The 24,264-nt window shown below is 36.9% G+C and overlaps 1 protein-coding gene across 3 annotated transcripts in view; it reads left to right on the top strand.

Annotated features, from left to right (window-relative positions):
- METTL4 (methyltransferase like 4) overlaps positions 1-24,264 on the top strand; it is a 71,165-nt gene that overhangs the window by 13,445 nt on the left and 33,456 nt on the right. For all 3 annotated transcript variants that reach the window (XM_030336613.1, XM_030336611.1, XM_030336612.1), the window contains exons 4-5: positions 6,394-6,763; positions 9,196-9,265. In XM_030336613.1, coding sequence (XP_030192473.1) covers positions 6,394-6,763; positions 9,196-9,265 — 440 coding nt within the window. The remainder of the gene's footprint in view (positions 1-6,393; positions 6,764-9,195; positions 9,266-24,264) is intronic.

Here is a 24,264-nt window from a genome sequence, read left to right as displayed (position 1 = left end):
ATTTATAATTTTTTGAGGAACCTCCATACTGTTTTCCAGAGTGGCTGCACCAGTTTGCATTCCCACCAGCTGTGCAAAAAGACCCTCTTTCTCCACATCCTTGCTAACATCTGTTGTTGCCTGAGTTGAGTTGTTAATGTTAGCCATTCTGATAGGTGTGAGTTGGTATCTCATTGTGGTTTTGATTTGTGTTTCCCTGATGACGAGTGATGTTGAGCATTTTTTTTCATGTGTCAGTTGGCCATCTTGATGTCTTCTTTGGAGAAGTCTTTTGCCCATTCATGTCTTTTGCCCGTTTCTTCACTGGATTATTTGTTTCTTGGGTGTTGAGTTTGATGAGTTCTTTATAGATTTTGGATCCTAACCCTTTATCTGATATGTCATTTGCAAATATGTTCTCCCATTCCATTGGTTGCCTTTCAGTTTTGTTGATTGTTTCCTTGCTGTGCAGAAGCTTTTTATTTTGATGAAGTCCCAATAGTTCATTTTTGCTTTTGTTTCCCTTGCTTCTGCAGACATGTTGAGTAAGAAGTTGCTGTGGCCAAGGTCAAAGAGGTTTTTGCCTGCTTTTTCCTCTAGGATTTTGATGGCTTCCTGTCTTACATTTAGGTCTTTAATCCATTTTGAGTTTGTTTTTGTGTGTGGTGTAAGAAAATGGTCCAGGTTCATTTTTCTGCATGTTGCTCTCCAGTTTTCCCAGCACCATTTGCTGAAGAGAGTGTCTTTATTCTGTTGGATATTCTTTCCTGCTTTGTCAAAGATTAGTTGGCCATATGTTTGTGGGTCCATTTCTGGGTTCTCTATTCCATTCCATTGATTTGAGTGTCTGTTTTTGTGCCAGTACCATACTGTCTTGGTGATTATAGCTTTGTAATACATCTTGAAGTCTGGGATTGTGATGCCTCCAGCTTTGGTTTTCTTTTTCAGGATTGCTTTGGCTATTCAGGGTCTTTTCTGGTTACATACAAATTTTAGGATTGTTTATTCTAGCTCTTTAAGGAATGCTGGTGTTATTTTGACAGGGATTGCATTGAATATGTAGATTGCTTTGGGTAGTATTGACATTTTAACAATATTTGTTCTTCCTATCCAGGAGCATGGAATCTTTTTCCATTTTTTTGTGTCTTTTTCAATTTCTTTCATAAGCTTTGTATAGTTTTCAGTGTATAGATTTTTCCCTCTTTGGTTAGATTTATTCCTAGGTATTTTATGGTTTTTGGTGCAATTGTAAATGGGATCGATTCCTTGATTTCTCTTTCTGTTGCTTCATTATTGGTGTGTATAGGAACACAACCGATTTCTGTGCATTGATTTTATATCCTGCAACTTTGCTGTATTCATGAATCAGTTCTAGCAGTTTTTGATGGAATATTTTGGGTTTAGCATCATGTTATGTTTGAAGAATGAAAGTTTGACCTCCTCCTGGCCGATTTGGATGCCTTTTATTTCTTTGTGTTGTCTGATTGCAGAGGCTAAGACTTCCAATTCTATGTTGAATTAACAATGGTGAGAGTGGACATCCCTGTGTTCTTCCTGACCTTAGGGGCTAAGCTCTCAGTTTTTCCCCATTGAGGATGATATTAGCAGTGGGTCTTTCATATATGGCTTTTATGATCTTGAGGTTTGATCCTTCTATTCCTACTTTCTTGAGGGTTTTTCATCAACAAAGGATACTGGATTTTGTCAAATGTTTTCTCTGCATCTATTGGGGTGATGGTGTGGTTCTTTTCTTTTATTGATGTAATGTACCACATTGATGGCTTTGTGGATATTGAACCAGTCCTGTATCCTAGGTATAAATCCCACTTGGTCGTGGTGAATAATTCTTTTAATGTATTGTTGTATCCGGTTGGCTAGTATCTTGTTGAGGATTTTTGCATCCATGTTCATGTGGGAAAGTGGTCTGTAGTTCTCCTTTTTAGTGGGGTCTTTGTCTGGCTTTGGAATCAAGGTAATGCTGGCTTCATAGAAAGAGTTTGGAAGTTTTCCTTCCATTTCTGTTTTTTGGAACAGCTTCAAGAGAATAGGTGTTAACTCTTCTTTAAATGTTGGGTAGAATTCCCATGGAAAGCCATCTGGGCCTGGACTCTTGTTTTTTGGGAGATTTTTGATTACTAATTCAATTTCTTTACTGGTTATGGTTCTGTTCAAATTTTCTATTTCTTCCTATTTCAGCTTTGATAGTTTATATATTTCTAGGAATTGTCTATTTCTTCCAGATTGCCCATTTTATTGGCATATAAGTGCTCATAATATTCTCTTGTTATTGTTTGTATTTCTTCTGTGTTGATTTTGATCTCTCCTCTTTCATTCTTGATTTTATTTTTTTGGGCCATATCTTTTTTCTTTTTGATCAAACTGGCTAGGGGTTTATGAATTTTGTTAATTCTTTCACAGAACCAGCTTCTGGTTTCATTGATCTATTCTGTTTTTTTTTTTTTTTTTGGGGGGGGGTGGGTTTTGATAGCATTGATTTCTGCTTTAATCTTTATTATTTCCTGTCTTCTGCTGGTTTTGGGTTTTATTTGCTGTTCTTTTCCAGCTCCCTAAGGTGTAAGGTTAGGTTGTGTATCTGAGACCTTCCTTCTTTAGGAAGGCCTGGATTGCTGTATACTTCCTTCTTATGACCACCTTTGCTGCATTCCAGAAGTTTTTGGCTGTGGTATTATAATTTTCATTAGCTTCCATGTACTTTTTAATTTCCTCTTTAACTTCTTGGTTAGCCCATTCATTCTTTAGTAGGATGTTCTTGAGTCTCCACATGTTTGTTACCTTTCCAAATTTTTTCTTGTGGTTGATTTAGAGTTTAATAGCATTGTGGTCTGAAAATATGCATGGTATGATCTCCATCTTTTTGTACTTACTTAGGGCTGATATGTGTCCCAGTATGTGATCTATTCTGGAGAATGTTCCATGTGCACTGGAGAAGAACGTATATTCTGCTGCTTTAGGATGAATGTTCTGAATATATCTTTTAAGTCCATCTGGTCTAGTATTTCATTCAAAGCCATTGTTTCCTTGTTGATTTTCTGTTTAGGTTATGTGTCCATAGCTGTGAATGGGGTGTTGAAGTCACCTAGTATTATGGTATTATTATCAATGAGTTTCTTTATGTTTGTGATTAATTGATTTATATATTTGGGTGCCACCACATTTGCAGCTTAAATGTTTACAATTGTTAGATCTTCTTGGTGGATAGACCCCTTAATTGTGATATAATGCCCTTCTGCATCTCTTGATACAGTCTTTATTTTAATGTCTAGATTGTCGGATATAAGTATGGCTACTCTGGCTTTCGTTTTTTGACCATTAGCATGATAGATGGTTCTCCATCCCCTTACTTTCGATCTGAAGGTGTCTTTAGGTCTACAGTGGGTCTCTTGTAAACAGCATATAGATGGATTTTATTCTATTACCCTATGTCTTTTGATGGGAGCGTTTAGAGTGAGTAATGAAAGATAGGAATTTATACCCATTATGTTGCCTGTAGAGTTGGAGTTTCTGATAGTGTTCTCTGGTCCTTTCTAGTCATTGCTGCTTTTGTTTTGTTTTGTTTTGTTTTGTTTTTGTTTTGTTTTTTTGGTCTTTTCTCCCCTCAGAGAGTCCCCCTTAAAATTTCTTGCAGGGCTGGTTTAGTGGTCAGGAACTCCTTTAATTTTTGTTTGTCTGGGAAACTTTATCTCTCCTTCTGTTTTGAATGACATCCTTGCTGGATAAAGAATTCTTGGCTGCATATTTTTCTGATTCAGCACATTGAATATATCCTGCCACTCCTTTCTGGCCTGCCAAATTTTTGTGGATAGGTCTGCTGCAAACCTCATCTGTCTTCCCATGTAGGTTTAGGACTTTTTTCCCTTGCTGCTCTCATGATTTCCTCCTTGCCTGAGTATTTTGTCAATTTGACTATGATATGCCTTGTTGATGGTCAGTTTTTGTTGAATCTAAAGGGGGTCCTCTGTGCTTCCTGGATTTTGATGTCTGTGTCTTTCCCCAGGTTAGGAAAGTTTTCTGCTATGATTTGCTCATATAACCCTTCTACCCCTATGATTCTGTGACCCCTATGATTCTGATGTTGTTCCTTTTTTAATGAGTGACTAATTTCTCTAATTCTTAAATCATGGTCTTTTGCCTTAATCTCCCTTTTTTTTCCTGCTTCATTATTCTCTGTATGTTTGTCCTCGCTGATTCTCTGTTCTGCCTCATCCATTTGTTTTTTTCAGTCCCTTGTGTACTCTTTCTTTTCTCTCCAGCTGCTTTTGGGGGTTGGTGGATGCTTTCCTGTGCTCTCCCCCTGTCTCTATCCTCTCTCCACAAGCAAAAACAGCTCCCTACCCTCCGCTGTTTCTCTCTCCCCCAGTTCACCTCTCCATGCTATGTACGTGCCGAGTTCTGTGGTTCAGGTTGTTCAGATTGTTGTGTTAACCCTCACATCAGTTTTCTAGGTGTACAGTATGGTTTAGTGTTGATCTGGCTGCATTTCAGGGATGAGAGGCCCCAAAAAAACTTCCAGGCTGTTCCGCCATCTTGGCCCCCTGTGATTTTCTTAAACAAAGTTTTGAAGCTTGCTCTAAGCTTTTTTAGTTAGAACCAGAGCAGCCTTTATTTTAGAGCTATTTTTCTCCCCAACATTGAGGCAATACCCTTTTGAGTAGTCTACCTGTTGCTTTGTGAATTAGGAGATTTTCCATTCTGGCTGTTGGGAGCATTGTTCCCAGCTCTCTATGAGCTCTGTGTATTGTTCCCTATGATCATTTCACATCTATTTCTTTCCCTGGCCTTGGGTAGACTTAAGTGGACCCTTCTGCAGCTTATAAGAACTCTCTGTGTAGTCTCCTCTTTGGTATCCTGCCTGGCAAATTCTAGCTGCTTTGACCTTTCCAGACCTTTCCAGCCCCATCTTCCCAAGTCAACTCATGGACTCTGAATGGGTCTCCTTCTCTGTGCTGCTGCCTGGAAACTCTCAAGGTAGTAAGCTGGAGAAATCATTTTGTTTCTCCTTTTTTTTAGGGACCACTGTTCTTCATTACTTGACATCCATCTAAGGTCTGAAAGCCTTTTTAATAAATTACACATTTTATACATTTGTAAAAAGTAATTTCAGATGAAAAGTGAAATCTGACTTCTGGTACTCCATCTTGTCCAGAAGTGGAACTTAGATTTCAATTTTATAATTATTGTAGTTATATTTTCGCAGAACTGTGTTTTTATGTTCATTTAACAGTTTCTTTTTTTTTTATTAAAAAAATTTTTTTAATGTTTATTTCTTGAGAGAGAGAGACAGAGTGTGCTTGGGGGGAGGGGCAGAGAGAGAAGGAGACACAGAATCCAAAGCAGGCTCCAGGCTCCAAGCTGTCAGCACAGAGCTCAATGTGGGCCTTGAACTCAGAAACTGCGAGATCATGACCTGAGCTGAAGTCGGACACTGAACCGACTGAGCCACCCAGGTGCCCCAACAGTTGGTTTTTTCTTTACAATTTAAATACTATATTAGAGTTAAAAGGTATGTTTATTTTAAAAGTGGATCACTAAAGAAACAATATTATATGTGATTTAAACTTAGTTTGCTTTACAGATTAGAAATTCTGCTTTCTTTTGGAAACATGCATGTTATCAAATTCACCCTTGTTTTGTTTTTTTTCAAATTCATCTTAATACCTTTTTCTTTTTTTTTTTTTTTTTTAGGGGGGGGGGGCGGTGAGTAGGGAAGGGCAGAGGAATAGAGATAATTTTGATCGGCTCTATGTCAGCCAGAGCCCAACCTGGGGCTCAATCCCATGAACCTGAGGTCATGACCTGAGCTGAAATCAAGAGTTGGATGCTTGACTGAGCCACCCAGGCACCCTTCGTTTTTTGTTTTTTTTTTTTTTTTTTTAAATTTTTTTTTTTTCAACGTTTATTTATTTTTGGGACAGAGAGAGACAGAGCATGAACGGGGGAGGGGCAGAGAGAGAGGGAGACACAGAATCGGAAACAGGCTCCAGGCTCTGAGCCATCAGCCCAGAGCCCGACGCGGGGCTCGAACTCACGGAGCGCGAGATTGTGACCTGGCTGAAGTCGGCCGCTTAACCGACTGCGCCACCCAGGCGCCCCAGGCACCCTTCGTTTTAATACATTTTTAAGAATGTGTTTTTTTAATGTGCATTATTTAGTTATTTAACTGTAAGTGAATTTATGAGGTTTGTTTCATTCCACATTTAAGAAACAGTACTTCAAAGGTATACTCACATAGTTTTATTTTTACATTGTATGTTAAAATTATTTTAGTGTAAGCTTTAAAAATACTGATTTCATCCATAAGTTCAAATACTCAAAACATAGTAGGAATTTCATTATTTAGGTAATTGTTTTAATGTTAATGACTTTTTAATATACTGTAACAAATTTTTCTTACAGATCAGGGGACTGATTTTGGATGGCTCTTCGGAGTTAATCCAAGAAGGCCTCAAAAGTGGCTTTCTTCATCCACTTTCTGAAAAATGGAACAAGTGTAGTGAGCCCATTACTTTACCACTTGATACCTGCAATTTGTCAGAATTATGTGCAATGGCAAAGCATTTGCCTTCTCTGAATGAAATGGAACTGCAGGCATTACAATTGACGGAAGAGGATATGTCTGTTACAGAACAGGATTTATTTTCACGGATTGTTGAAAACAACTCTAGCTCTACAAAAATCATTACGTTAATGGGACAGAAATACCTGGTGCCACCAAAAAGCAGTTTTCTTTTGTCTGACATTTCTTGCATGCATCCACTTCTGAACTGTAAGTAATTATGCTATTAGAAAAATACAATTTTTCTGTGGCATTAAAAGTCAAGAGCTAGTCTGAATGCTGAATGAGGGTCAACATTTTATGAGGATAGGGTAAACACTTCATTTTCTCTGTGTAATTTTTGTTTAAAAATTTTAAAAGTGCTGAGTTTGGGTTTAAAAAATTAAAAAAAAAATAAAAAAATAAGAATTGTGAACAAAACATCAAAAAGTAATTAGTCCCCATGAGAGCAAACACAGTTGCTGCTCTGTACTTTGGAATTCAGGATACATTTGGTTTTGGCCAAACAATTTTATTTAAAATTTAAAAAAAAAATTAAAAATTTTTTTTTGGGGAGAGAGTGTGGGTAGGAGAGGGTCACAGAGAGAGGGAGACACAGAATCCAAAGCAGGCTCCAGGCTCTGAGCTGTGAGCACAGAGACCAACGTGGGCTTGAACCTACAAACCATGAGATCATGACCAGAGCTGAAGTCAGATGCTTAACCAACTGAGCCACCTAGGCACCCCTAAACAATTTTATTTAACTTTTCTTTATAGCAAATTAGAAACACTTCAGATATGAATATTTACACCATAACCTTTTAGGTTACATATTAAGCTAATGTTCACATTTATTATCTAAAATTTCTTGAAATATTTTCCTGTATAATGTTAACACAATTTAAAGATTGAAGTCCACAGCTGAATTTGGATTTAGATTCTGAAGCTTAACTGTTAGTCTTTGGGCTAATAAAAAGAGCCTTGGTTTCCTCGTTTATAAAATGGATATGATAATAACCTACTTCTGAAAGTCATTTTGAGGATTAAGTGAATTAATATGCATCAATTGCTTATGTCAGGGACTTATATGTATTTAATAAATTGTTACTATTATAATCTAAGAGATGAGGTAGGAAAGAAATATTTAAATTTGCTATTTATTGTTATTTGGGCATTTAATAGCAACATTTTAAGGTATTAATTGACATAGTTCATTAAGGAAAAGCTTCTTTTAATTGCTATCAAGCCATGTTACATACGAGTGGTTATTCATGTCAGATTCTTCAGGGTAGATGACAGGATAATAAATTAATGGGAAATTATGCTATTTTGAATGCTGTTTTCCATTCTTTTTGATATTTGTCACTCTAATAGTTTGAAAACTGTTACTTCCTCATTTTAATTTGCACTGTTTTGATTATGTATGAAATTCTAGATTTACCAAAATATAGCTATGTTTATAAAAGCTATGTTTATAAAAGGACAGCTCTTCCTTACAGTAAAATTCCAATTAATAAATGTGGGTAGACTGATAGAACTAGAAAGTTTCTATCTGGCAAACACCATAGTAATTGGATGTCAAAGTGGTAGGTGAAAAGATGAGACATGGGATATTTGCATGGTCTGAAAATATCTCCTTACATGATATTTATTAATTACAAAGGGAAAACTGGAGAAACTTGGTAGACAGCACTTTAACCAAGTGATTAGAGTTAGTATCACCAATAATGAGACATTTTGACATCTCTTATTTCCTGATTACTTTGGTAATACTCTTGCCAAAAATTAATAACTAAATTTAATCATGAGGAAGTACCAAACCCAAATTAGGAGACATTCTATAAGATAACTGGCCAGTAGCCTTCAAAGTGTCGGTAATAAATGACAAAAAAAGAACTTTTCCGGAGTGGAAGAGATTGAGGACACATGGCAACTAGATGCAATGTGTGATCCTGGTTTGGATCCTGGGCCAGAAAAAGGCAATTATAGACAATTGGGGAAGTTATATTATGGTGGGCATATCAGGTTTAAGATAAATTATTTCAAAAGAAAGTTTAAAAAAAGTAAAGCAAAAAACCCAAAAAACCCCAAAAAACTAACCCCTCCTACATTTGAAAGGACCATATTAACATGGCTGCAAAGATTTATAGGGCATTTACACATGATTGGTATCTAGCTAAGTGAGCTGTAGTTATTTTCAGGTAGTCTTTGAATAAATAGCAATAGGTGAAATTATGTTAAAATTCTAGTTGTACTAAATTATAAGGGACATTTAATTTTTCTAGGTTAAATTATTCTATTTGAATAAATGCTACAAATCCTTTTGTTGCATTCCATTATATTTGTATCTGTAGTAAATGCACTTTTAATATTTATTTATTTATTTTTTAATGTTTATTTTTGAGAGAGACACACACAGAGTGTGAGTGGGGGAGGGGCAGAGAGAGAGGGAGACACAGGATCTGAAGCACGTTCCAGGCTCCAAACTGTCAGCACAGAGCCTGACGCGGGGTGGCTCAAACTCACAGAACGTGAGATCATGACCTGAGCTGAAGTCAGACACTTAACTGACTGAGCCACCCAGGCGCCCCATTGCACTTTAGTTTTTAAAGTGATCATCTATGGAAGGTATTTTCTGAAATACATTGTGTGTTTGTTTTCAGGTAGGAAAACATATGATGTAATTGTGATAGATCCACCATGGCAGAACAAATCAGTTAAAAGGAGTAACAGGTAAGAATAAATAAATTACCTATTAGATGTGGTTTCTAAAAGATATTGTCCTTTGTAAATTCTAGTTACATATGCCAAAAGCATTATTTTGAGATAAAGTTTGTCTGAAACTACTAAAATATTTTCATTTAAATTTTGTTTATTTTTAAAAATATTTATGTGTCTATGTACATATGTTTGTATGTATTTGTTTAGAGGGCACATGTGAGCCTGGGAGGGACAGAGGGAGAGGGAGAGGGAGAGAGAGAATCTTATGCAGGCTCCAGGCCCAGTGTGGTGGCTCAACTCAGGGCTTGAGCCAAAATCAAGAGTCAGATGCTTAACCAACTGAGCCACCCAAGTGCCCCTTTTCACTTAAATTTTTAATTTCCCTAAATAGGTAATTCTCTTGGATTAGAACTATGTATAGGTAAAATAAAAGTGTCACAAGTGATATACTTATTAATGACTGAGGTTACTGACTGAACCAGTTCAGGGATATTTCTATAACACCAAATGGCAACATTTTTGCCTTCTTTGATATCAAATTTTTAACTTTGGAAATATGTACCAAAATATGGGCATACCTTGTTTTATTGTGCTTCACTTTGTTGTGCTTTGCAGTTATTGCCTTTTTTTTTTTTTTTAAATTGAAGGTTTTTGGCAACCCTGCATTCAGCAAGTCTTTGGCATCATTTTTCCAATAGTATTTGCTCATTTTGTGTCTCTCTGTCACATTTTGCCATATCTCAGACTTCTTCATTATATTTGTTATGGTGATCTGTGATCAGTGATTAACTCACTGAAAACTCAGATGATGGTTACGTTTTTTAGCAATGAAATATGTATGTTGTTTTTTAAGAAATATTGCTGTTGCATACTTAGTTGATGAGTGTAGTATAAGCATAACCCAAAATTAATTTGACTCACTTTTTTAAATTTTTTTTTTTTTTTCAATGTTTATTTATTTTTGGGACAGAGAGAGACAGAGCATGAACGGGGGAGGGGCAGAGTGAGAGGGAGACACAGAATCGGAAACAGGCTCCAGACTCCGAGCCATCAGCCCGGAGCCTGACGCGGGGCTCGAACTCACGGAGCGCGAGATCGTGACCTGGCTGAAGTCGGACGCTTAACCGACGGCGCCACCCAGGCGCCCCTTGACTCACTTTTTTAAAGTGATATTAGCTTTGTTGTGGTGGTCTGGAATTGAACCTGCAGTATCTCTGAGGTATGCTTGTATAGTTTTCCTCAGTAGCTGCTATGAATGAATTTGTCTACCCTATCTTTAACTTTTTTACTTTGTCAGCTTTTTTGTATGTCATCTCTTAGAGTAATCAGTTTAATTACTAAGAGGACATTTCCTTTTTTTTTTTAATGTTTATTTTTGAGAGAGGGAGGGGGAGGGGCAGAGATTGGGGGAGGGGCAGAGAGAGAGGGAGACAGAATCTGAAGTAGGCTCCAAGCTCTGAGTGGTCAGCACAGGTCCCCATGAAGGGCTTGAACTCACAGACCACGAGATCATGACCTGAGCCGAAGTTGAACGTGTAACCGACTGAGCCAGCCAAGCGCCTCTCCTTTTTCTTTTTTTTATTTATTTTGAGCGGGGGGAGGAGCAGAGAGAGAGACAAAGAGAGAGAATCCCGAGCAGGCTCCATGCTGTCAGCACAGAGCCCAGTGCAGAGCTCCATCTCACAAACTGTAAGGCACCACCTGAGCCAAACTGAAGAGTCTGCTTAATGGACTGAGCCACCCAGGTGCCTCGAGGACATTTCCTTTTAATAGTTTTTTTTTAAAACTTTAAGTTTTCCTCTCTTATAATAGTGAATATCTTCAGTTATATTTCCTCTGAATGTTCAGGTCTAGACTTGAACACTTCCTATTACCTTGACTTCAACTTCATGTGAAATTTCTTTATCTTCACAATTATCTCCAGTTTTCTTGTTGTTTTTTGTTTATGAGCTGGGATATTTTTCTCTTAAAGTTGCAAGAATCATACAGAGTATTCTTGTATCCTCTATGTGTGTGTTTGTATGTAGATATCTATACATAATTTTTTCTAAGCCATTTGAAAATAAATTATTTAAGAGAAAAAGTTACTCTGAAATATTTCATTCTATATTTCCTAAAAACAAAGAAATTCTCACATGTAATCATAATGCAATTGTCAAAATAGGTAATTAACATTGATATAGTACTGTTATTGATATAGCACTAGTATCTCATATATAGACCTTATTCAGGTTATAAGTTATCCCGGAAATTTTTGGCAAAATAAAATCCTGAATCATGCCTTATATTCAGTTGTCATGTCTCTTTAGTATCCTTTAATTTGGAAGTTCCTGAGTCTTTTCTCAGGAACTTTTCTCAGGTGTTTCAGGAAATTGACATTTAAAATTTTTTTTAATTTTTTATGTTTATTTTTGAGAGAGAGACAGAGCATGAGCAGGGGAGAGACCGAAAGAGAGGGAGACACAGAATCTGAAGCAGGCTCCAGGCTCTGAGCTGTCAGCACAGAGCCTGATTTGAGACTGGAGCTCATGAACCGTGAGACCATGACCTGAGCTGAAGTTTGATGCTTAACCCAAGTGAGCTATCCAGGCATCCTGGCAATTGACATTTTTGAAAGTAGCAATAAAAAAGTAATACAGCATCCATTGATGAGTCTTGCCCAAATCACTTATTTTTTTAAGGTAGTTGCTAAATGGTGATTGTACATGTATGGGCTCATTTTTGGGCTCTCTATTCTGTTTTGTTGATGTATGTGTGTTTCTTTGTACCATTATCGTACATTTAATATACTTTGAAATCAGCACGATCTTCCTGCTTTGTTCTTAAGACCACTTTTGCTATTTAGGGCTTTTGTAGTTCCATACAAATTTTAGGATTCTTTGTTCTAGTTGTTAAAAATGCCATTGCTATTTTGATAGGGGTTGTGTTAAATCTGTAGATTGCTTTGTGTAGTGTGGACATTCTCACGATACTAATTCTTCGAGTCCATGAGCACAGTGTATATTTCCATTTATTTGTCTTGTCTTCAGTTTTTTCCATCTATGTCTTACACTTTTCAAGAATACAGGTCTTTCACTTCTTTGGTTAAATTTTTTCCTAGGTATTTTATTCTTTTTGGTGCAATTGTAAATGGGATTGTTTTCTTAACTTCTCTTTCTGATAGCTCATTATTAGTGTACATAAATGAAATGGGTTAGATTTCTGTATGTTCATTTGGTATTGTGAGATTTTCCTGAATTATTTTTTTAGTTTTAATAGTTTTTCAGTGGAGCCTTATGGTTTTCTATAGATGATTATTATGTCATTTGCAAGTAGTGATAGTTCTACTTATTCTTTTTCAATTTGGATGCCTTTAATTTTTTTTTTTTCTTACCTAATTGATGTGGCTAGGATTTCCAGTACTATGCTGAATAAGTGGTGAGAATGGGTATCCTTGTCTTGCTCCTAATCTTGGAGGAAATGCTTTCAGCTTTTCACCACTCAGTATGATTTTAGCTGAGGGTTTATCACATATGGCCTTTATTATACTTGGTGTGTTCTTTCTGTATCCACTTTTTTAGGGTTTTTATCATAAATGGATGTTGTATATGTCAATGCTTTTTTTGCATCTATTGAGGTGATCATATTTTATCTTTAATTTTGTACATTATATTGGTAAATTCCACTGGGTCATTGTGTATGATCCTTTTAACATGTTGATTTTGATTTACTAATATTTCGAAGAGGATTTTTGCATCTGTGTTTATTGGGGATATTGGCCTGTAATTTTCTTTTTTAGTGGTATCTTTGTCTGATTCTGGTGTTGGGGTTCTGCTGGCCTTGTAAAATGAGTTTAGAAGAATTTCTTCCTCTTCAATTTTTTGGAATAATTTGAGAAGAATAGTTACTAACTCCTCTTTAAATGTTTAGTAGATATCATATATGAAGCAATCTGGTCTTGGACTTTTGTTTTCTGGGAATTTTTAAATTACTGATCCAATTTCATTACTTGTAATTGGTATATTCAGATGTTCTATTTCTCTGTGATTCAGTCTTGTAAGGTTGTGTGTTTCCAGGAACTTATGCATTTCTTCAATGTTTTCCATTTTGTTGGCACATAATTCTTTTTAGTACTCTTCTGTGATACATAGTCTCCTACGTATTTCTGTGGTTTCAGTTGTAACTTCTCTTTCATTTTTGATTTTATTCATGTGAGCCCTTTCTTTTTTCTTGATGAGTCTGACTAGGGTTTTTCAATTTTAACTTTTTAAAGAACTAGATTTTAGTTTCATTGATTTCTTCCTCCTCCTCCTCCTCCTCCTCCTCCTCCTCCTGCTCTTCTTCTTCTTCTTCTTCTTCTTCTTCTTCTTCTTCTTCTTCTTCTTCTTCTTTTTTAGTTTCTATTTCAGTTATGCCACTATAATCTTTTTTTTTTTTTTTAATTTCCACTCTAAACTTTGTTATTTCCTTTTTTCTACTAACTTTAGGCTTTGTTCTTATTTTTCTAGTTTAGGTTATATTGTTTATTTGGGATTTTTCTTCTTTCTTCTTTTTCTTTTTTCTGCTACAAGCTGCTTTATTGCTCCTTCTTTCTACATCTCATGTCAGCTGTTGCTCGTGGCCTGGGACCAGCCTGAGTGTCACTACCCAGCAGGCCAACCATACAGACTATCCACAACTTCCCTTCCTTTCTGGAAAGCAAGAACCCTCATTTATGCCCCCACATGCCAGCTTCAAGAGGTCTGACACACAGCTGTCACAGTGTCCTTTTGGGAAAACAGTTTATTCTCCCTAGCCTCAACTGAAAGCCCCTTTTCGTTTTAGTACATGTTTACTCCAAATTACAGAATTCTCAGTTATCAATAAGTATAGTAATTTGGTTTCCTAATTATTAGACCTGTAAACTTAAAAATTCTTCCTTCCCAAACACCCAAGTACCCTACAGCCAAACCTCAGGGATTTTTCTTGTTTCCTTAGGTAGGTTTGTATCACTATGAACGTCTCTCTTAGAACTGCTTTTGCTGCAATTTTGGAAAGTTGCAAAAAGACGGAAAAGTGTTTCCATTTTCTTTTCTTTTCCTTTCCTTTCCTCTTTTCTTTTCTCTTCTCTTCTTTTCTTTTCTTTTCTATTTCTTTTTTTAATTTTGGAGAGAGAATGCAAGTGGGGGGGGCAGAGGGAGAGAAAGAGAATCTTAAGCAGACGGGCTCAATTCTATGACCCTGAGATCATGACCTGAGCTGAAATCAAGAGTCGGACACTTAACTAAGCCACCCAGGCACCCTGTGTGTTTCTATTTTCATTTGTCTCAAAGTATTTTTTGATTTCCTCTTTGATTTCTTTGTTTACTCATTGGTTGTTCAGTAACAGTTTTTAGTCTCCACATGTTTATGGTTTTTTTTTAGTTTTCGTCTTATAAATGATTTCTAGTTTCATACTATTGTGGTTGGAAAAGATGCTCCATGTCTTTTTAAACTTATTGAGACTTGTTTTGTGGCCTACCACATGATCTGTCCTAAAGAATGTTCCATGTGCCATTAAAAAAAAATGTGCATTCTGCAGTTTTGGGGTGAATTGTGCTGTATATATTTATGACATCCATCTGGTGTAGTGTGTTGTTTAAGGGCAATATTTCCTTATTGATTTTCTATCTGGATGATGTATCCATTGATGTAAGTGGGGTATTGAAATCCCCTATTATTATTGTATTAACGTCAATTTCTTCCTTTAGGTCTTTTAATACTTGCTTTAAATATTTAGATGCTACTATGTTGGGCTCATAAATATTTGTAACTGTTGTATCATCTTCTTGGATTGGCTCCTTTGTCATTATGTAATGCTCTTCTTTATCTTTTGTTGTAAAGTTTATTTTGTCTGATATGCGTATTGGTACTTCAGCCTTCATTTTGTTTTTATTTGCATGGAGTACCTTTTTCCATCACTTTATGTTTTTAGTCTATATGTGACTTTAGATGTGAAGTGAGTTTCTTCCAGACAGCATATAGATGGATCTTATTTTTTTAGCCATTAAGCTTCCCTATGTCTTTTGACTGGAACATTTTAGTCCATTTTATTTAAAGTAATTATTGATTGGTATGTACTTACTGACATCTTAATTGTTTTTTGGTTGTTTTTGTAGTTCTTCTATGTTTCTTTGTCCTTCCTTTGGTCTCTTCCCTTGTGATTTTATGGTTTTCTTTAGAGTTATGTTTGGGTTCTTTTGTCTTTATGTTTTGTATATCTGTTGTTTCTGTTTTTGACATCATATTTTACATCTTTTTAAATTTTGTATCCCTTAACTACTTATTGTAGCTATAGTTGAGTTTAAGTTTTTAAAAAATGTTTATTTTTGAGAGAAGGAGAGTATGTGTGCATACATGCTCATGTGCAAGTTGGGGAGGGGCAGAGAGAGAGGGAGAAAGAGGATCTGAAGCAGGGTTTGCACTGACAGCAGAGAGCTCTATGCAGGGCTCAAACTCACGAACTGTGAGATCATGACCTGAGCCAAAATCAGATGCTTAATCGGATGCTTAATTGACTTAGCCACCCAGGTGCCCAAGTTTACTTTTTTTGTCTTTACCCTAATACTAGCTTTTTAATTGGTTCATCTACTGCTGCCTTTACTATAGTTTTTGCCTTTATGAGTGAGATTTTTTTCTTTCATATATTTCCCTATTTTTAGTCATGGTACTTTATTTTCTGCTTGAAGAAGATCTTTTAACATTTCTTGTAAGGCTGGTTTAGGATGAATTCCTTTAGTTTTTGCTTGTCTGGGAAACCCTTTATCTCTCTTTCAATTCTGAATGACAGCCTTGCTGGGTATTTTTGGTTGTAAGTTTTACCTTTTCAGCACTTTAAATATATCCTGGTACTCCCTCTGGCTTGCAAAGTTTTTGCTGAAAAATGAGCTGATCAGGGTGCCTGGGTGGTTCATTTGGTTTAGTGTAGTGTCTGATTCTTGATTTTTGCTCAGGTTGTGATCCCAGGGCCATGGGATCTAGCCCTGCATCAGGCTCTGTACAGAGCATGGAGCCTGCTTGAGATTCTCTCTTTCTCTCAGTCCCTCTCCCCAGCTTATGTGTGTGCTCTCTCTCTCTTTCTCTCTCTAAAGTAAAAAATGAGCTGATCATCTTATGTAGTTTTCCTCATTTATTACTATTGGTTTTTTTATTGCTGCTTTCAACATTCTCTCATTAACTTTTGCTATTTTATTATTTATAATATGTCTTGTTGGAGCTCTTTGGGCCCATTTTATTAGGGGCTCTTTATGCTTTCTGCATTTGGTATGTATTTCCTTTCCCAAGTTAGGGAAGTTTTCAGGCATTATTTCTTCAAATTTTCTGGCAGTTTTCCTCTCTCTTTTCCTTCTGGGACCCATATAATGAGAATGTTGTATGCTTGTTGTTCCAGAGGGCCCTTAAAACTATCCTCCTTAAAAAAACCTTCTTTGCCGTTCTCATTGTATAATTTCAACTGTTCTCTCTTCCACATTGCTGATTCATCCTTCTCTCTTATGTAATTTGCTTTTGGTTCTTTTTAGTGTATTTTTCATTTCAGTTATTCCTCAGCTCTGATTGGTTCTTTTTTAATATTTTCTTTCTCTTTGTTGAAGTTCTCACTGTGTTCTTCCATTTTTCTCCTGTATTTGGTGAGCATCTTTATGACCATTACTTTGAACTCTTTATCAGGTAAATTACTTATCTTCTTTTCTTTAGGTTTTTCTTTTTTTCTGGTGTTTGGAATGTATTTCTCTGTCTCATTTTGTTTGACTTTCTGTGTGTGTTTGTATGAATTAGCTAAAAGAGCTAACTTTCTTGGTATTGAAGGAGTGGCCTTGTGTAGGACTGCCTGCTGTGTAGGCAGTGTGCCTGATGACTTTGGCAGGCTGGCTAGAGCTGGAGTGGGCATGGCTTGGAGGTCCTGGGACATGTGCTGTGGCTACCTCTGTGGAAATGGTGGAGCTGGAGTGGGTGTAGGCTGGGTATGTCTTATGTGGATGTGCTATGCTGGGCTGCCTTTGTGGAATGGCTGGATTTGGCATAGGCCCATTGGGTTCTGGAGGGTGTTATGTCAGGGCTGACTTGGCAGGATGGCTGGAGCTAGGGCTGACATGGCTAGGGACCTGTGTACTGTGTGGGGGCTGTCTTTGAGGGATAGCTGGAGCTGGTGTGGGCCAGAGGTCTAGAGTGTGCTGGGGTGGCCCTAGCAAGTTGGTAGAGTACCTGGACCCTGGTCTTGTTTATGGAATGAAGGTGGATGTAGAATGTAAAAATGCCTCTTAACCCCAGTGAGAGTTCCAGTGGTTTTATACCTATTTATTCAATGCTCTAGTGTGAGTAAATGTATTTCCTTCATTTACAGTCTATTTGCCTTTTAAACTGCTATGCCTGAGAGCAGGTGAGTCAGTGTGCTGGCCTCTCATCAATACCCTTCTCTCCTCTAGGTCACCTAGTCAGGACTGGGGTTCCTGTTTTATCCATATTTCTCCTACTTTTTCCTATTGGTCCCTTTACCATTTGTTGTGTAGAAGCTGTGTAATCAGCCCTGTCTTCTTCCAGAGGAATTGTCTCTATATAGGCCTAGATTTAGCATGTGGGAGGAGGTGAGTTCAGAGTCTTATGTTGCCATGTTGGACCCTCTTAGCAAATTTTAATGCTTTCAGTCTGTTCTGTATTTTAGTTACAAGGGTGAGTGATCTCTTTTTTCTTTTGTTATTATATTATAAACATTAGATTGTGTGCTCTTTGAGAGAAGGGTGCTAATATAGGTTTTTAAAAACTGAGATAAAATTAACCATTTTCTCCACTTTAAAGTGTACAGTTTAGTGGTTTAATTCATTTACAATGTTGTCCAACTATTATATTATTCTGGAATATTTCCATCACTCCCAAAAGAATCCTTGTTCTTCTCAGTTCCCCTTTTTGCCCATACACTGGCAGCCATTAATCTTCCTTCTGTCTCTATGAACCTACCTTTTGGGACATTACATGTAAATGAAATCATATAACATGTGGCCTTTGTATCTGGCTTGCTTCATTTGATATTTGTTTTCATGTTTCATCCATGTTTTAGCATATATCAGTATTTCATTCTTTTTAATGGCTGCACAATATTCCATTGAATGGATATATCTATACATCCATATATATCGAGGTAGATATATATATATATATAATATATTAAGGTATATATATATATATATACCTTAATATATTATAGGTTCAGCAGTTGGTGATGTTTGCATGATTTCCAGCTTTTGGCTGTAATGGTGCTATAAGCATTTGTATATAAGCTTTTCCATGAACATGTGTATTAAAGAATTTGGCCTTGCCCAAACAGAAGTTTGACCTTTGTCTTCAGCTTCTGGGAGGTAATCTATATTATACCTGATAGGATTATTTTTATTTTAGTGTGCTTGAGTCGGGGGGTGGGGAAGTTGGGAGACTGGTTACATAAACAGTTTTAGGGTAGGGACTGTCTACACTAGAGACAGTCTGGTGTCATTTAAGGTAGGAGCTTTGAGTCCCAATGGTATTAGTTGACCTGGAGACTGAGTTCAACCACCTGGGCAATTAGTCACTCTGTCATGCGTATGTAATGCATCTCCAGTTAAAACTCTGGACACTGAAGCTGGGGTGAACTTCCCTGGTTATTAATATTCTGTGTGCATTATCACAGATTGATGCCAGGAGGGTAATGCATTCTGACTTCATGGGAAAGGACCATTGGAGGCTTTGTGTTTGGAAGCGCCCCCCACCCCCCCAACCCCGCTCTGCTCTGAATTTCTTCCTTTGCCTGATTTTAATCTGTAATAAAGCATAATAACCTTTACATGATAAACTGTAGTAAATCGTTTTCTATAACAAATTGTAATCATGATTATAATAGCTTTCAGTAAGTTCTATGAGTCATTTTGACAAATTATTGAACTTCAGAGTGGTTTTAGAAACTGCCCAAACTAGTTAGTTGTAGAAGAGAGGCAGTCTTAAGGCTTGTTCCTTCAGGCATTGTAGTTGACTAATTCCAGGCAACATGTTTTCAATTATCTTGGGTATTTACCTAGGAATAGAGTTGCTGCATCATATGGTGATTCTACCTTTAGCTCGTGAGGAACCACTGAACTATTTTTCTTTTCTTTTCTTTTTTTTTAATGTTTATTGATTTTTGAGAGAGACAGAGACAGAATGTGAGTGGGTTAGGGGCAGAGAGAGAGGGAGACACAGAATCAGAAGCAGGCTCCAGCTCTGAGTTGTCAGCACAGAGCCCAACGCAGGGCTCGAACTCATGAGCCGTGAGATCATCACCTGAGCCGAAGTCAGACACTCAACCGACTGAGCCACCCAGGCGCCCCTGAACTATTTTTCACATTGTATGTGTCATTTTCCATTTTCCATTCCTACCAGCAGTGTATGAGGGTTCCAGTTTCTCTACATTCTTAGTGACCCTTATTTTCTGTTTTTATTGTTGATATTTGTTTTAAATTATAGCCATCCTGATGGGCATAAAGTGATGTCTTGTGGTTTTGATTTGCATTTCTCTAATGACTAATGATATTGAGCATCTTTTCATGTCCTTATTGATCATCTGTATATATTCTTTGGAGAATTGACTGTTCAGATCCTTTGCACATTTTAAAGTTATTTGTCTTTTGTTGATTTCTAAGAGTTCTTTATATATGCTGGATTCTAGGCCCTTACCTTGTATGATTGGTAAGTATTTTCTCCTATTTGCCATGTTGCCTTTTCACTCAATTTCTACTGTTTTCAAAGCACAAAGTTTTACATTTTGTGGAAGTCAAACTTAACATTTGTTGCTTATGCATTTGGTATTGTGTTTAAGAAACCATTGCCTTTAGGGCACCTGGGTGGCTCAGTCGTTAAACATTTGACTCATAGTTCATGAGTTTGAGTCCCACATCGAGCCCTGCTTCAGGTGAGCTTGTGCCCTGCTTGGTGAGAGCATGAGCCCTGCTTTGGGTAAAACACGAGCTCTGGGTGAGCTCCACTTCTCTATTTATTTCTCTGTCCCTCACTCGTGCCTGCTCTCTCAAAAAAAAAAAAAAAAAAAAAAAAAAAAAGAAACCATTGCCTTAATCACGGTCACAATGATGTACACCTGTTTTCTAAGAGTTTCAGCTCTCATATTTAGGGCTTTGACCCATTTTGAGTTTAATTTTATATATGAAATCAGATAAAATCACAATTTTATTCTTTTGCATTTGGATATCCAGTTGTCCCAGCATCATTTGTTGAAAAGACTGTTCCCAATTGCTTCTCATTATTAGAGTTAAGTGTTAAATTGAAAAGAATCAAAGAGTCCAATTTTATAATATTCTTTGGTAATGTATTCAGTTTTCTCTAAGAATTACTTAAAAAAATTTTTTTTTAATGTTTATTCATTTTTGAGAGACAGAGAGGGACAGAGTGCGAGCAGGAGAGGGGCAGAGAGAGAGGGAGACACAGAATCCAAAGCAGGCTCTAGGCTCTGAGCTATCAGCACAGAGCCCGACACGGGGCTGACCCTGCAAACTGTGAGATCATGACCTGAGCTGAAGTCAGATGCTCTAAGAATTACTTTTTAAAATATTCAGTTTAGGGACATCTGGGTCGCACAGTTGGTTAAGCGGCTGACTTCGGCTCAGGTCATGATCTCGCGGTCTGTGAGTCTAGTCCCACATCTGGAGCCTGCTTCAGTTTCTGTGTCTCCCTCTCTCTCTGCCCCTCCTCAGCTTGCACTCTGTCTCTGTCTCATTCAAAAATAAATAAATGTTAACATTTAAAAAAAAATATTCAGTCTAAATTTCATTTGCTTTTTACTTTAATGAAAATTGATAGTTTTTTAGGTTATTCTTATCCTTTTTAGAAGTTTTAGAAAAGTAAAACTTTAAAAAAGTAAACTTTAAAAAAGTAAACAAGTCCTGCATTTTTGGGGGCAGCTTTTATAAATCAGAAAAATAGACTTATTCCTTTTATAATATTTTGTAATGGTTTTACACAGCATATTTTGACATTTTTTTGTTTTTTTTCTCCCATTTAGCTTATAGGTGTGTCTTTATGATCTTTTTGTAATGTTTATTGTATTGCTTCTTTCTCTTAACTTTTGATTTAAAAAATTCCAAATTTTGAGAAAATTTGAAAGAATAGTACGTGAATGTCAAATTACCTTTCTTCTAGATTCATCAGTTATTAATATTGTACCACATTTGTGTGTATTTTCTCTCTCTCCATCTGTCTGCTTTTTTATCTGATGTTGCAGACATCATGCTTTCACCCACAAATTCTTTTGCATGTGTCTCCTAAAAACAAGTATATTCTCCTATATAACTATAATACCAGTATTACTCCCAATAAAGTTTAATATTGTCAAATATAATAGTATCAAATATACGTTAAATACTAATATATATATATATTTTTATCTCTTCTCAAACTATTATTTATGGCTATATTTTTCTTTTTGGTTTTCAGATTTAAGCTCTAATCGAGGATCATACATTACGTTTGGTCTTTATTTTTTTTTTATTCCTTTACTGCACAACCATCTCCTGGCTTTTTTTTTTTTTTCAGGTTATTGACTCTTTTTTAAGATCCCATGCCACTTTTCTGTAGATTTCCTACCATTTGGATTTGTCTGATTATTTTTTCATGATTAGATTCAGGTTAAACATTTTTTGCCTAGAATACTACCTTGGTGATAAAGATGCATATTTTAGAATTTGTTGAATAACTTCTAGGAGAATAACACTAATAAATGGAATATTTCATTCTCCACTACCCCTGGCAAATAAACCCAATTAAATAAAATTAAGACAGTCAAAGAATCTGTAGTTATTGGGAACATCAGACTTCAAATTTTTGACTTGATGTTTTTCACACTGTGGCAAACTTAGTTTTTAATTAAAAAAAAAATTTTTTTTTAACATTTATTTATTTTTGAGATATAGCGGCAGAGCATGAGCAGGGGAGGGGGAGAGAGAGACACACACACACACAGAATCCAAAGGAGGCTCCAGGCTCTGAGCTGTTTGTTAGCGCAGAGCCCGATGTGGGGCCTGAACACATGAACTGTGAGACCATGACCTGAGCCGAAGTCGGATGCTCAACTGACTGAGCCACCCAAGAGCCCCAAGCTTTTAATTTTTTAAATTAATTAAAAAAATTTTTTTTGAAAGAGCAAGGGGCAGAGAGAAAGAATTCCAGGAGGGGTAGAGGGAGAGTGAGAGAGAGAGAGACAGAAAGGGAGAGAGAGAGAGAGGGAGAAGTGGGGCTCACCCAAAGCGGGGCTCGAGCTCACAAACTGTGTGTGAGATCATGATTTGAGCCAAAGTCAGATGCTTAATGACTGGGCCACCCAGGCTCCCCTTAGTTTTTTTTTTAAATTATCACTTTGATTATATGAAATGCTAGCCTACTGGAAGAGCACTGGTCTGGATGGCAGAAAACTTGGGTGCAGGAGATCTGAATTGTTTTACTTATTTGTTTAAGAAAATACTTATTGATCACTTCCTTATATCATACAGTTGCTGTGTATGAGAGTTGGATTCCAATATTTATTGTATTTGGCCTTTAGGATGTCATTTACTTTTTCTAGAACAGGTATAATAGTAGAAGCCTATTATAGTCCATTGAGGAATAACATAAAAGAAAGTAGAAAGACTAAATGCATACCAGTCCTTAGGTTAGATGTAGACATTAGAAGACTGAATTGAGGGAATTTCTTGTCTTTTTTCTCTTCCACTACCTCCTTCCTCTCTTTCTCTCTTCTTTTCTTCCTTTAATATTGAGGCTGGTGGTAAGGAACTACTAGTGAGGTTGAAATACAAAGGAGAGGAATAATTAGCATTATAAGATAGTAGAAAATGGGAATAAGAGAACACAGCTGGACTGATAAGCTTTTTTTTTTTTTTTTTTTTAATTTTTTTTTCAAGGTTTATTTATTTTTGGGACAGAGAGAGACAGAGCATGAACGGGGGAGGGGCAGAGAGAGGGAGACACAGAATCGGAAACAGGCTCCAGGCTCTGAGCCATCAGCCCAGAGCCTGACGCGGGGCTCGAACTCACGGACCGCGAGATCGTGACCTGGCTGAAGTCGGACGCTTAACCGACTGCGCCACCCAGGCGCCCCATGGACTGATAAGCTTTAAATAGGTGAAGCCATACCATTTCATTTAAGAGGAAATGTATAGAAATAAGTGAAGGTATACAAGAAGAGAGGGTTAGGAAATTGAAGGAGTCTGTTGGCTTTTATTTTTACTGATAATATGAGTTAACTTCATCTGCTAATAGTGAATTTGGGCAAGAGATTTGAAAAGAGATGAGGGTTTGTAGTTGACCAAGAATAAATAAAAGAATTGATGAGTAGTTTTAGTAGTTTTGAGAGCCTCAGAATGGGTTTAATTGAGCCAATTCTTCACTTCTGTGTTTTTCAATCATCAGATTTTCCCCATGTGAAGAAGTAGAAGTGAATTGTGTGGAAGTTGATTTGAAGATTGGAGGTTTGAAGGAGCTGTGGGGTGAAGGATAAAGAGGGGATGGGAATTTAGGGTGCTAATGAGAGGACAGTGAAATGATTGATGATTGCTAGTCTGTGGAGAAGAGGAGCATGTGGTCAGGAAGAAATGATAGACTCAGTAAAAGTAGAGGGATGGGTCATGGGATGCTTTGGTAAGGTTAAAGAATAGGTAAGAGATAGGTATTTACTGCCAGAGATTGGTGTTTAGTTTGAGATGGAATTAAGTATGAGTGATGCCAAGGTCCAGGTTGGGGGTCACTGGGAATGGAATATTGAGATGAATGTAATTGTATTTGTTTACGGGAAGATTAGGCAAGGTGTGCACATTATATAAATTGTGTCTTGAAATTGCCCAGGATAATGGCAAGATTTGTGTTGGTAAGGGAGAAGGTTCTTAGAGCTTAAGGCTTCATCGATTATGGGGAGTGCGGAAGAAATGGGTTTGATAGAACATTACAGTCTAGCATAGCTGGATGGCATGTCCCTCAAGGAGAAGTGGATTTTATGCAGATGGAGGAGTATA

The sequence above is a fragment of the Lynx canadensis genome, chromosome D3, assembly GCF_007474595.2.
Source record: "Lynx canadensis isolate LIC74 chromosome D3, mLynCan4.pri.v2, whole genome shotgun sequence".
NCBI classification, from domain to species: Eukaryota; Metazoa; Chordata; class Mammalia; order Carnivora; family Felidae; genus Lynx; species Lynx canadensis.
The sequence above is the reverse complement of the archived record's forward strand: the minus strand, read 5'-3'. Positions and strand labels throughout refer to the sequence as shown.